The 13,226-nt window shown below is 47.7% G+C and overlaps 2 protein-coding genes across 6 annotated transcripts in view; one reads left to right on the plus strand and one right to left on the minus strand.

The window, feature by feature from the left end:
* JSRP1 (junctional sarcoplasmic reticulum protein 1) overlaps positions 1-5,342 on the minus strand; it is a 29,371-nt gene extending 24,029 nt beyond the window's left edge. For 2 of the 5 annotated variants that reach the window (XM_083810597.1, XM_083810595.1), the window contains exons 1-3: positions 5,069-5,342; positions 3,407-3,617; positions 665-1,667 (exon numbers count right to left, since the gene is read on the minus strand). The gene's annotated coding sequence lies outside the window, so the exon portion shown is untranslated. Of the gene's footprint in view, positions 1-230; positions 634-664; positions 1,668-3,406; positions 3,618-3,876; positions 5,031-5,068 lie in introns of those variants that run through there. The other 3 variants (XM_083810599.1, XM_083810598.1, XM_083810596.1) reach the window with 2 other exon arrangements.
* Positions 5,343-5,485: 143 nt separating this feature from the next.
* On the plus strand, positions 5,486-9,515 carry OAZ1 (ornithine decarboxylase antizyme 1). The gene is given in 6 exon segments (XM_083810605.1): positions 5,486-5,683; positions 7,945-8,002; positions 8,004-8,090; positions 8,220-8,392; positions 8,883-8,968; positions 9,086-9,515. Coding segments are annotated over 6 exon segments (651 nt in total). The 5' UTR covers positions 5,486-5,567; the 3' UTR covers positions 9,217-9,515.
* The last annotated feature ends 3,711 nt before the right edge of the window (positions 9,516-13,226 follow it).

The following is a 13,226-nucleotide window of genomic DNA, read 5'->3' on the forward strand; positions in this document are numbered from 1 at the left end:
TCCTGTGTCTCCGGCTGCTGGCTGGCGCTGCCCACGTTTCCTGTTCTCACTTCAAGCTGCTCCTCTCACCCCCGCATCATTTTTATAAGGAAACCAAACTGCAGCGCCTCAAAAGCCTGCTCCTGCAAACTTAGAGAAGACAACTTGGCACTTATTAGTGACCAGCACTACGTTGGTTTACACCCCTAAAAGCAATACTGAAATTTTAAAGCATTTTAAGCATCTGTTACCTCATCTGCATTCAATATATAGTCCTCTTCATACCAGCTGTTTTTAAGTGAGAAAGCAGAGTTCCAAAGTTTCTTTGGTAAGAAGCACAGACATTTGTTGGCCCAACGTACTAGCGACTGCTTTCTTCTTGTTTAATATCTCACAAGGATCTTGGAAAATAAATTCTTCCCTGTGCTGGTAAACACTGAAGAATTCCAGCCTTACTTTGCAGTGGCACGCAGATTTTCCTTCCAGCACAAGGGGGTCTGCAGAAAACCTGACCTTCAAATCACACCGTTCTTTCAGGGAAGTCAGTGAAAATGAGGAGAGTTTGCCAGCTACAAAAAGTGTTCTAATTACATGACCCACAAAGATCAGAATAGATTCTAACTCACCAAAGAGCGTTGTTAGTGGGGGAGCATTTAAAATTAGGTAACTGACAGTTAACTATTACCTGTAAGACAATGAATCCGGAGTTTGAAGAAAGGAGACAGATAGACCTAGGAGCCCCACTTTAGAAGATTTAGGTCTTACAAAGTTTAGAAATAACACTGTCCAGTGTTTTGATAAAGACCTCATAAACTTGTGCTGAGCTTTGTCTCCACACAGAACTGACCAAACTGAACATTTAAATTATCCTGGGACAAGAAGCAGCTAAATTACAGGGTGGAGAAGTCATCACAATCACTTATGTGAAAACACCTCATGACAGACATCTCTGTGTCATATTTTGTTCTGTTTTGGTGCTTGGCTGCATCTCTAGATAACTCTTAAAACTGTTAGAACAATGAGTGTCTTCCTGGAATGGAAAGAAAGAGAATAGGCAAGCAGAACAACTTGATTTTATAGTCTGGGTTACTTGATTTATTGAAATAGTTTGTACTACTTTTATGGAGATACTAAGTGTGCAATGCTATGTAAGGACTGTCCATACTTTAAAAGAGAGCTTGTGTTTTTCTTTCTGTTGTACTTGCCTAGTCAGCAAATCAGAGGCAGATTAATTCCCATGATGCTGCTAAATGTCATAAACATCTCCTCTTTCCACATCCAAGAAGAGCTATGACAGCACGATGCAGCTAAGCAGGAAATATACTGGGCTTTCTGCTACGTGTTCATTACCAATCTTTTCCACTCATCTTCACTGAAGCTTTGTCGCTGCTCTAGCACATGCGAGTGGGCACTGCTGCAGTGCAGCCTGGGCAGCCCACTCCCCAGTAGCATCCTCAGTGGCAGAAAAAAACACAGAAACACTAATGGTTGCAGTTGTGTTATTTAGTCTTGTTTTAATCACCTAAACAGCAGAACAGCTTATCTTTCATTTTCTAAATAAAAGAAGTGATACAGCTACAGTATCAACTTGCAGGATTTCAGGATAGTCAAGTCTTAAGAGTGTTTTGGATCCTGCACATCTTCCTAAGCACTAGTTCTGTGTCATCTCATCACAAACTCCTGCAAACCTGAAAGCAGACAATGAAGAGGAAAGACATTCCATTACTGGTCTTGTCCATTTCTTCCTTGAGCATCTATTTACATCAGCTACCAACCTTGACCTTGATTTTACTTACTCCTGTGCTGTCATAAACTCTGCTTCTAGTCTAACACCCTTCAGAAAGTAAAAACTATAAAAACTTGACAAAAATCATTAACTGGTGATTCTGATTAATGTTTGGGATGTCTCTTGTTAAAAGAGACAGATAGACATGCTGAAACGAGGTAAAAAGAAAAGCAAATGAAGTTCTGGAAAATAAAACTCTCTTGTTTTCCTCAACCTGAAACTATTCAAACTTAGGTTCCTAGTCTGGAGTTCGGCTGTGTTGCTTCTTCTGTACTTTCTCCGTTAACAGGTCTGGTTATTTAGTAACTCAAATTGCACAAGATATTTTCCCAGCTGATATTATACAGCCTAATTACTATGACCTGTTTGTGTAAGACAGAGAACTTCTGGGACTCGCTGCACGCTCTCCTCTGAGGAGTTCAGTAAGCAGTTCAGGAGAGAGCTGCTGGAAGCTTACTGGCACAGGCTCTCTGCTGCTCGTCAGCTCTGGGGACTATGCTGGTCCTTTGAAATGTGTCCTGGAGACATGGTAGTTGGGGGCAAGTGGAATGAGCAGGTCTTTGATAGCGTGTTTGTGGACACCAGCACAGGACTTGGGATGAACTAGAGCCTCAGGACTTTGATGGACGAGAATGTCTACTTGCAATTGTCCCTCTTGCCTCTGTGTTGAAAGCTACTGTGCCATAGCAGATGTGGGTGTATATGAATGGAAGGCCACATGTCAGCTGTTAGGGTTCACTGCCCAGTTATTAGATAACACCAGGGATTGAGTGTTGGCCAAAGATGCCAAACAAAATGCAGCTGGAGCAATTGGGACACAGACACACAGTTACTTCTGCATACTCTGCTATGGTAGGATAATCATGGCAAAACAGTGGTAAAAAACAGCTGGAGATGGCAACATCTCAAAGTGCCTCAGCTGTTAATCCTGACAGTCTGAGTCAGAGTCTTCTCTGTGAGGATTTATGAATCATTGTCATTGCTAAACTGGAAGAGGCTGGCTATCTCAGCAAAACTGCAGCTGGAACTAATCCCACACAATATTTAATGCACAAAAAGAAAACAGGTTGATTGGGCTTTTTGCAGACTACAGAACACCACAGTGTTATCCAGGTCACTCAAGTGTAAAATGGAGTGATGGCCCACTGAGATGACAGGTATCCAATGAGCAAAGCTGTTTCCAGTGCCACAGTAAAGAGGAAAGCAGCTGCAAAGATGATGTCCTTTGACACAGTGACATTATCAGGAATTACAGCCAGATTACCACATAAATAATAAATGTCATTATTAGAAATAATGAAACCTAAACCAAAATGCTAAGGCAGTCCTTCCATCAACAAATATATCTTCCCCCTTCCCCCCCCGGAAAACCTTTCTAAAACAACACACAAAACATGAATTGCCAAATCTTCTCTGATGTGCTTCATTTGGTCCAAATATTCCTGAGTTGCAGCTATCCTATTGTTTCAAGTTGGTCTCTGGGTAATGCATTAAATGGCAATCAGCTTCCCATCCATAAATCAACAGCCACACGTAGAGAGTACGATGAAAGCACCAACATCGCATTTATTTTGTGTTCTGGGAGCTAAGTGCAGACACCTGCAGCAGGAAAAGGCTTTTTCTCTTGTACCTCTTACTTACCGTGACTCCCAGACTAGTCACTGGCTGCTGGCCAGGCTAGGCTTGTCATCTAAGCTGCAGGAGAACAGACAATGTTTTCGTTTGGCAATACACTTTGTTCCATCACAGTCAATCAGAGCAGTTTCAGGACACAGAAGGAGGGTGGGGATTTAGACACTTATTCTCGTTCAAAGTGGAACCAATCAATGGTTTATCCATGTGCTCAGAGCTCCTGGATGGGAACATTTTAAAGCAAATAAATATAAACAACACAATAAAAATATTATATATGTATACTCAGATGCAGCTACAGTACCTGAAGGCAATAAACAGGCTTGTTGTAGCCCGGGTTGAACAAATAAAAAAGAATACAGACATCTACATTTTTATACAAAACCATGATTTTTTAAAAAAAATCATTACAATGTATCTTTAGTAGTTTTCTTTGGCTCTATAAAAATCTTTTTTTCCACTTCATTTACAAGGCATACCTGCCCACAAACTCAATTCAGCATCATGTAAACCTTTATTTTAGCTTTCTTTCAATGTAGGACAGTAACATCCACCACTTAGGATGTGTCCTGACTTGCACGATGTGCTTCTGGCTTGGTTTTTAGAAAGGGGCTGGTATCACCTAGTAAGCAATAGGCTGAAATGTTCAGAACGGACTGAGTCAAAGACTGGACCAGGGAATTTTCATGTATTTACTTTTCGTACACATTTGACTGCTGCTTTCTTTTCAATTTAAGAAGGCGTTTACACCTGTATTGTCCAGAAGAGATCTGGGCTGTCTGAAACACTCAGCCTTTCCTTCAGACCTTGCTCTCGCAGTGGGGTGCAAAGACCCAGCTGTGCCTCGAAGCCTCGGGTTCCCAAAGCGCTTGCAGGAGATCAGAAGCGCCGTGCAAGTTATCAGGGGAGCTTTACGGTTCGTCACGGGGCTCGGGGAGCAGGTTAGCGTCTGCTATGTAAATAACCAGCCTTTATTTGCTTCCTCATTGAAGGTACAGCACGAGGCTTTTTTCTGTTCAGGTTACTAAGAGTCACTACCCAGACAACTTGAAAATTATACACCGCACAGTGGCCAGAATAAAACACAAACTGAAGGTAAACGCGACGTTGCGATTCTAGCATCAACCAAGGATGGGCGCACCAAAAAGAGGTCACACTCCCGGCCTATTCCTCCTGGGACTCCCTGCCCTGTACTTGGGTGACTGGTTAATTTTTTTTTTGACGTTTCTCTCAGCATCCAGCTTATAGGACTACAGAGAATGGCCTCAAGTTGCACCAGGGGAGGTTGAGGTTGGAAATTAGGAGGCGTTACTTCTCAAAAAAAGCAGTCAGGTGTTGGGACGGGTTGCCCAGGGAGGTGGTGGAGTCACCGTCCCTGGGGGTGTTTAAGGAGAAGTTGGATGTGGTGCTTGGGGACGCGGTTCAGTTGGCGATAGTGGTGGGAGGGGAATTTTCATCTTGGAGGTCTTTTCCAACCCTAATCATTCTATTAATTCTATGATGCCCATGCAGGGCAAGCCTGAAGCCACAGGAGCCATCCCCTTGGAGGACCTATTGGGGCCCCACGCCTACAGGCCGCTGAGGGCACCCTCAGGGGCGCCGCCTCTCCCCTCCCCCCCCGCCGCGCATGCGCCAGGCGCGGCCCGGCCCCTCCCTTTCCCCGCAGTTTACCTCAGCCAGGCGGAGGCGCCGGACGCGGGGCTCGAACCGGCGTCCCTGCGATCAGCGAGGGTTGCGACACCGTACCGAAGCCTCCCAGCCCAGCCCCGCCCCGCCCCGCCAGATCCCGCCCACCCGCGGAGGCGCAGCCAATCGGAGCTCTCCGTGACTCCCAGTCTCGTCGCCTTTCCAACCAGCGCCGAACTCCTCGCGCTGTCGGCCAATAGGGAAAGAGCTCGATGTTCCGCCCCCGCTCTCCCTTCAGCCAATGGGAAGCGAGGCTTTCTAAGTGACAGTTGGGGAGCCCGCACGGGAGCCCGTTCCCGCACGGGAGCTCTCTCCTGTTCGAGGGCGTGGTCTGCTTCGGGGGGCGGTACCACATGGGGGGCGTGGCCGCACAGAGGGTATATAAGGACCCACTGCGGCCGGGGTGCCATTTTGTGTAGCAGCGCCTGGAGAGCGGCCGGCGGGAGGCAGCGGAGGGTTTCGGGGTTCGGACCAGAGCGGCCGGATGGTGAAATCCTCCCTGCAGCGGATACTCAACAGTCACTGCTTCGCTAGAGAGAAAGAGGGGAATAAAAGCACCATCATGCCCGCCGTGCTGAGCCTCAGTACCGGACAGAGCAGGTGAGGGGCTGGGGCCTCGCTCAGCCTTTGCACCGCAGGGCGTTCGCCGCTGCCTCCACTTCCCCCCCCTCCCCCCCCGCCGGCTCTGGTTTTCTTCCTCCTCCTCCTCCTCCTCCTCCTCCCCCTCCCCCCTGGACCGGGGGCAGGGCTCCTCCGTGGTGGGGGCGGGCCCTGCGGCCTGGCCTCCTCCCCCGTAAAAGAAGGGGGGGGAGGGGGGGAGGGGAAAAAATACAAAAAAAATTATTATTGTTTCTTAATTTTCAAACGTCTAAGGCAGCGCCGTAAGGTCGGTTACGCTCCTAGCCGTGCCAGGGGACACGTCCGAGCCCCCCCCGCACACACAGCCGGGCCCGGGCAGGCGCCCCCCGAGCCCCCTCGCGGTGCCACGTTAGCGGCAGGCCCCGGCCCCGCGCTGGGCTCAGCCGAGGGGGGAAGGCTGGGGCAGGGCACCCCCGGCCCCTCGGGGGGCTGATCCGCCGTACCCCCCCCTCCCCGGCGGGGTAACGGGGGGAAAAGGCTCCTGAAGACAAAAGGCACGGCCCCCAGGGGGAGAAAAGGCAGGATTAGGCAGAGAGGGGAAAGGGCTGGAAGCTGTTAGCCCCTTACGTAAGCGCAGATATTCTGGAGAAGTAATCGAGGTGCTGAGCCTAAAGCAGAACGTAAGGCTGTTACGGGAGCTCTCAATTTAAAAGCCAACGGAAGGATTAAACAATCCTAACAGATGCTGGGGAGAAGAGATCTGGATCGGGGTGACGGGGCTGCAGTGATGGAAGCTTAGGACGTGGGTCTGCCCTGCATAAAGAGAGTGAAGAACAGACCTGGTGTGTGCATTGTGAGACCAGCCCTAGAATGCTACAGAACGCTGTTTTTATGCTTAACTGCAGGTTAAAGAGAGGTGATTTTTTTTTTCAAGAGGAGTAAGATTACCCAAACATCACGAAAATATATTCTCAGTTATAAACTGTAGACAGCCTTCATTATATAGTGCTTTTTATTGGGTGAAAGGTGAAATCATAAAGGATTACTACTGCACAGTTCTGAACAAGGTGTTCAAAGGCTTATTTGTAAGGCTAATTAGGAATACGTAGATCTGCAATCATTCTGAAATAAAATAAGTAATGCTAGTATTAAAATCATTTCAGAGAGTCTAAAATAATGGATTGAACACATTTAATTGAGATTGAGCACATTATAATTTTTAGTTTAATAGCTTCATAGCCGCTGTGCTTACTAATGCCTTCTGGCATTTAATATTTGACCTATATGGCTATTCATTGCCTTTCTAATTCGGATTATTCATCACAGATTCCAAGCTCATTAAAAATTAAACTCGTATGAACTGTGCAAAATGGTGGATTATTTTGTACATGTTTATTCTGATTTGCAAATGGCTGCTGGCACTCACAGACAGGACGATTGTGAAAATTTCCCTAAGGGCCTCGATTGCTGCATCTGCTGAGATGACGCAACTCAAGAGTGAGCCTGCAGGGTGAAGGATGGTGCAGAGGGAGGGGCCAGGCGGCACAGCGATTGCTGTTCCTACAGTAGAAGGCTTATTCACAGCCAAGCAGGCTTAGAGACGGGATGAAACAGCACACACAGAAGAAATGTTTCATATCTGAAGATAACATTCTTCACCTTAAACACTGAATGTGGCTAAGCAAGGTATAATTGCTCCAAAAGTCAGTCAGTAGAAAGACTTGGAGATTTCCAAATCATCAGATGTGGTCTTTAAGTTGAAACTCGAGAGCTTGCTTCTGAGCTTTGCCTGATAACATTTGAGATAGTGTCCTCTGCGAGGCTATTTAATGTAATTTTCTGACCTCAAGCCAAAAGAGCTGATGCAAAGATCTAATGTAATTAAGGCTGTATATCACAGGGAAAAACGATTTCCAGGGTGGGGAAGAAAATGGGATTTTGCATACGTGGTAGTGAAATGGTTCCTTTCTTGAGATCAGGTCAAACATACAGCTGCCATGATACAGAAGTGTACTTCATACCAAGTTGAGAGTATTTTCATCTCCAAGCTAGTATTTCATTCAGTATAGTACAGTAGTAGCTTTCTGATGCCTGCAGATCTGGGCTTTAGGTGATGTTCTCGTGCTTGGCCTGTATGTTCTTTTGTCTTGCTACTTGACTAGGTTGCAGTGGGAGGAGTTCCCTCAGTCTACAAAACTGTGCCCTCTAATCCCTGTAAAACCTAGAATTCCCAGGGCTCTAACACTGCTGCTTGTTTACCTTTAACTGTGATTCTTTTCTAGTTCCAGGGTTCCCTTCAATTGCTGTAGTAACCTGGGTCCGGGGCCTCGGTGGTGCTCCTGATGTCCCTCACCCACCCCTGAAGATCCCAGGTGGGCGAGGGAATAGTCAGAGGGATCACAATCTTTCAGCTAATTTATTTTACTCGGTGAGTATGAGTAATGTTAAGCAACTTGCTCTGGTAGGTGGGAAACTTTTCTTGTCCCAGCCCTTTTAATGGGAGTTAAATCTTCTCCAAAATGAACTGGAAGTAATGTTGCACGTATTACTGCTACAGGATAATCGGCTGAATGTAACAGAAGAACTAACATCTAATAACAGGACAAGAATTCTGAATGTCCAGTCAAGGCTTACAGATGCCAAACACATTAGTTGGAGAGCAGTGCTGAACAACAACAACCTCTATATAGAAATTCCCAGTGGTGCTCTGCCTGAAGGGAGCAAGGACAGGTGGGTAGAATAAAATGCAACTTGAGTTTGATTTGTCTTGAAGATCTAGCATTGTACTGTTGATGTTCTCTTCAGTCTGCTCATGGTGCTTGATGCTCTCTTGTAAGAGACTACAACTAAGTGATCCTGATCTGAGAGCTTCATCTGCTTGTTCTGTCAGGCAAAATCAAGGGCAAAGATCTGATTTCAAATCGCATTCGTGGTAGCGGTGGTTGCTTTTATCCACTGAAAATACCATTCTGGTTCTGAGTCCGTCACTGCAGTTCTCCCTTTAGCTGCAACAAAAAAAACATTTTTTTGTGTAATTAAGATTTAAATTTGTGTCTCAAGTTATAGCTATGGCTTGGGGATTTCTCGTTGGTGTGGGTCTCCAACCCATGCCTGCTACTTGTGCTTGTAATGTGTGCAGGTGGGTTCGTGGGGCCTTGCTACCCACCTCTGAAGGAAGCGCTTGCTCATGTGCATTGAATGCCTTGCATTTGTTTTGTAGTTTTGCAGTTCTTCTGGAGTTTGCTGAAGAACAGCTTCGAGTTGATCATGTGTTCATTTGTTTCCACAAGAACAGAGATGATAGAGGTAGGTGTTAGCACTGTCACTAAAGATGTTAATGCAATATTTGAAGTTGGTTTTGGTGGAAACTTTTAACTGTTATTTGATACCAAGAGAATGAAATGTTTTCTTTTTTTTTTCTAGCTGCATTGCTCCGTACTTTCAGCTTTTTGGGCTTTGAGATTGTGAGACCAGGGCATCCCCTTGTCCCCAAGAGACCAGATGCTTGCTTCATGGCCTACACGTTTGAGAGAGAGACATCAGAAGAAGAATAGATTGCAATGTTTGCCTTTTAGAGCTTTCTTGTTGTCTATAAAGATGATTCTGTAGAAATTTTGTCAACATCTATTACAGTATATATAACTTTGTATGAGATGTTGTGACCAACTGCTCTGGTGGTGAGATGTTGAAAATTTCAGACTCCACATCTTTTTCTGGATTTGTGCGCATGTTGTGGTTGTGCAAATAAATGCTCCCTCCAAATTAGCAGTATATTTCTTGAAGTTTAATATTGTGTTTGTGATACTGAAGTATTTGCTTTAATTCTAAATAAAAGTTTATATTTTACTTTTTATCGCTGGTTTAAGATGTTTAAGACTTGCACTCTGAAGAGCTGGCTCTGGAACTCTCCCAACCATTAAAGTTGCAGGTATGGAAAGGCTTGGGTTACTTAGCCTTGAGCTCCAATCAAGTGATATGATCTGTCAGGACTTGCAGTCCTGGAAGAGCCTGCTTTTAGTGAAAGAACTATAGTAGGTTATCCGTTCCTACTGGTCATTGTGATCAATGATGGAGCAGCAGTATTAAACACCAGTCAGGCTGGCAGCAAAGTCTTGTGGCTTTTTTATTTTTAAATTGGTTGGAAACAGAAGTGCTGAGGTACTAACAGGCCAACTCCTGTTCTTACCCCTGCCATCAGAGTGGTTCTAAAGAGTGTTTATCAATATGGTGATAGGCGCTTTATATATATATAAATATATGTAAATCCCTGCTATATCAATGTTTCATAGGATAGATAATTCAGGGTATGAGTTGGTTAGAGTGAAATGCTGAGAAGCACAGTGCACGCATGCTATGAGGTTCAAGCAGCTTTGAGAACCAAATAATGCACTTTAGCATCTGAAATCAGTGTTAGTGGTAGCGGTGGAGTCCCGTGCTGGCATGCAAGATGACTCACTGCCTTATTGGCTGTGATCTAGAAAGGCTTGTGGCACTTGCATAGCTAAATACTGTCACTGAAGCTAAGGCAGCCTCCAGAAGGGGGCTGCAAATCAGGCAAAACATTGGGGTTGAAGTACAAGGAGAAGGGAGTTGAGCAGTGTGTGTGGGGGGGCCACAGCCACCCAGACAACATCTGTGATACTGAACAGAAGGGAAAAATGTGGATGTACCCAGTGCTAGATTTTCCAGAGCTTGCAAGTGTAGCTGTCACCTACAGTGGTAAGTCTCCAGAGGGCTGTGCTTTAAAACATGTTTCAGTTTTTTTAGCTTACATTTGCAGCTGTATATGCTTGTTTAGTGCTATTGGATCCCATTGAACTTCGTCTATAAAGCTTATAGCAGTGAATCCCTGGGGTTGATTGAGTGCTGGCTCCGAGGTTATTCTACCAGGTTTCAAGCACCCCATTGTTCATGCTGTTGAGTCAGTGTAAGCTCAAGCACATGATCCTCGTTCATTCCAGCGTGTGCTCTGCTACCAGCCTAATGTCCCCAGAGCTTGGCTTTAGGATCCAACTCACCTACATGCTTAAATGTGTAAATGAGTCCTGGGGGGCTGCTCTGTGGGGTGATCCTTAGGCAGCTGTTCTGGGCTGCGGAATGCAGGCATTGCGTGAGTACGTCAATCTGCTGCTACCCCTACAATTCTGCTCTCCGAGCAGCGAGCAGCGGTGGGCAGGTCCCGTGGTGGTAACTGCCCCTGCTGCAGCACAAAGGGGCCTGTGGGTGTGGTGCTGTGATCCCAGAGAGCCTGGTAAGTGAGCAATACTGATGGTCTGATTAATTGGCTTCAGGCACTTACCAAGCCTTTTACTAACATCTGGCTGGACCCTTCACACTCCCAGCTCCTTGGGTCCTGGTATACCTGGCACAACAGCGGTTCCCGATAGACCCGGGCTCCTGGCTGCTCTTTAGCCAGGTGAATGCAAGCAGGCTCCTTCCTACTGTCACTTGCTTGTGGTCTTATAGTCATGTGCATGCTTTTTTTTTTTTCTTTTTTTTTTTTTTTGGAAAGCTGTGAACTTGCCAACAGCTATCGAGGAGGAGGGGGGCATGAGGTGGGAGAGGGTATTCCTGCCTTTTCCCAATAAGTTGGCAAAAGCATCAAGTTCCTAAGAGGATTCTCTTGAGAAACTTGTTTTCCTCTCACCTGTCGTGGCAGTGATGCTGCTGCCTGCCTTCTGTGGGGATGAGCAAGTGTGGAGCCCACATGGTTCTGCCTCCAAAGCTGTGGCCTCCAAAGCTGTGGCCCCCTGCAGGCTTTGCTGGCCGCGGTGCTCCAAGCTGCCCCAGCAGAAGGGGCGAGGGTCACCGATGGTGACGATCAGTTGGAAACCAGAGCTGGGGGTGCAGGTGGTGCTTGGAGCTGCTGTCGTGGCAGTGACAGAGGATCTGGCCATCCTGGCCCCTGGGACACCAGGGGCTGAGGTAGGCCTGCAGGAATATATATATGTATGTATTTTTTTATTCCCCTAGGGTGAGGTGCCCGAGCAGGCCCTGCTGCTGAGCTGCTGCTACTGCCAGGGCTTTTACTGCCATCTTGTAGCCATGCATGATACTACAGGAGCAGCACTGGGGATGCAGGGCAATGCCTCCTGCACGGTTCTGGCCCCAAAGCTCCTACTGGGGGACTCTGGTTTTGTGAACCAGCCGTGCTTGGGTACCGAGCAGATTTGTGTGGCCAGGGAGATTTTTCCACCCCACTCCTTCCTGTTTCTTGTCTGTGGGACCTGGTCACCCTTGGTCCCACCTCCCTCGTAGCTCTGTTTGGGAGATGCTGGAGGCAGGGACGGTCCCCACTGCGTGCAGAGCCTCACACAAAGGGGCTGTGATCTCAGCTGGGTGCGAGCCCCGCTGCAGTCCAAGCAACGAGGCTGACGCCCCCCTGCACTGCGGGACTCAGCCCTGGGCTGTGAGGCTGGGGATGGAGCACGTTTCTGCCATGCCAGACAGGAAGAAAGCAGTGCCCTGGGAAAGCAGCACGTTGTTGGGGCAGGGCAGGAGGCAGAAACCCACTGTCTGGGAGCATTTTTCTCTGTGGTTCTGTCTCCACGGTCACAGCTCCTGTTTACCAAGGTTTTTTCAAGTCTGGGGACTGCCATGAAGGATCCTTCCCAGACTCAGCTGTGCCACTGGCTCTAGTGACTGCCCAGTGTGTCACCGTCTCCATCGATGGGACACCAGACCCGCCTCTGCGGGGAAGCCCCCAGGGCCCATCTCACTGTGTGCACAGCCCACAGCAGCTGCTCTGTCTGCTGTCAGGTGATAGCTGTGAGTGGATTAATAATTACTTAGTTAATAATTATATCAACTACCCAAGCGGGGTCTCGTGTGACACTCTACCCCCTGTGCAGACAGCCGTGCCGCTGCCATGCTCACGTGGTTTGGGGCTCTAGGTGCTGATCCTGCACAGTGCTGAGCAGCCACCGCCTGCACGAAGTGTCCTTGAGACGTGTCCCCTCAAGTGCCATGGGACAGGCATGTGCATCTGGTTATGGGTCTCTTTACAGGGGAAATGTATTTATTGCAAGCTGCGCTCAGTTTAGTCAGCACGTGAGTCAGATCTTGCTCACAAGCAGGTGGCGTTTCCCTGCAAGTCCCGTTCCAGGAGTGGGACCACGGGGGGCACACTTGGCTCGGGGGCTCAGCCGAGAATAGGTGCCAAAGGGTCTGGGGCTGTGTGTGATGGGCTCATGTCCCCAACATCCTAACCCCAATTTGCCAGACCCCAGGTGTTGCAGCCAGACCTTTGGAGATTGCATATGACCCTGGGCTCAAGTTTCTGCCTTACCCACACGGGCTTTGCCCCATCCTTGCAGGACACCTTGAGGTTTCGTGGCACAGATCGCAGCACAGTGATCACCACACGGGGCATCCAGGTGCTGGTTCCTGGCTCCTAACAGACCCTAAACAGAGACTGAGACAGACCCGTGGGCAGCTCACACCTCCCCGCAGATGCAATGGCCCTGCCTTGGCGCAGCCAGACTGACGATCCGGTCTGGCCCCTGTGTGCAGCAGCCACAAACCCACCCGAGCTGTCTGCTGCTCCAAGTCATCTGTGGAGTGG

Source organism: Anser anser (genome assembly GCF_964211835.1).
Source record: "Anser anser genome assembly, chromosome: 25".
NCBI lineage: Eukaryota > Metazoa > Chordata > Aves > Anseriformes > Anatidae > Anser > Anser anser.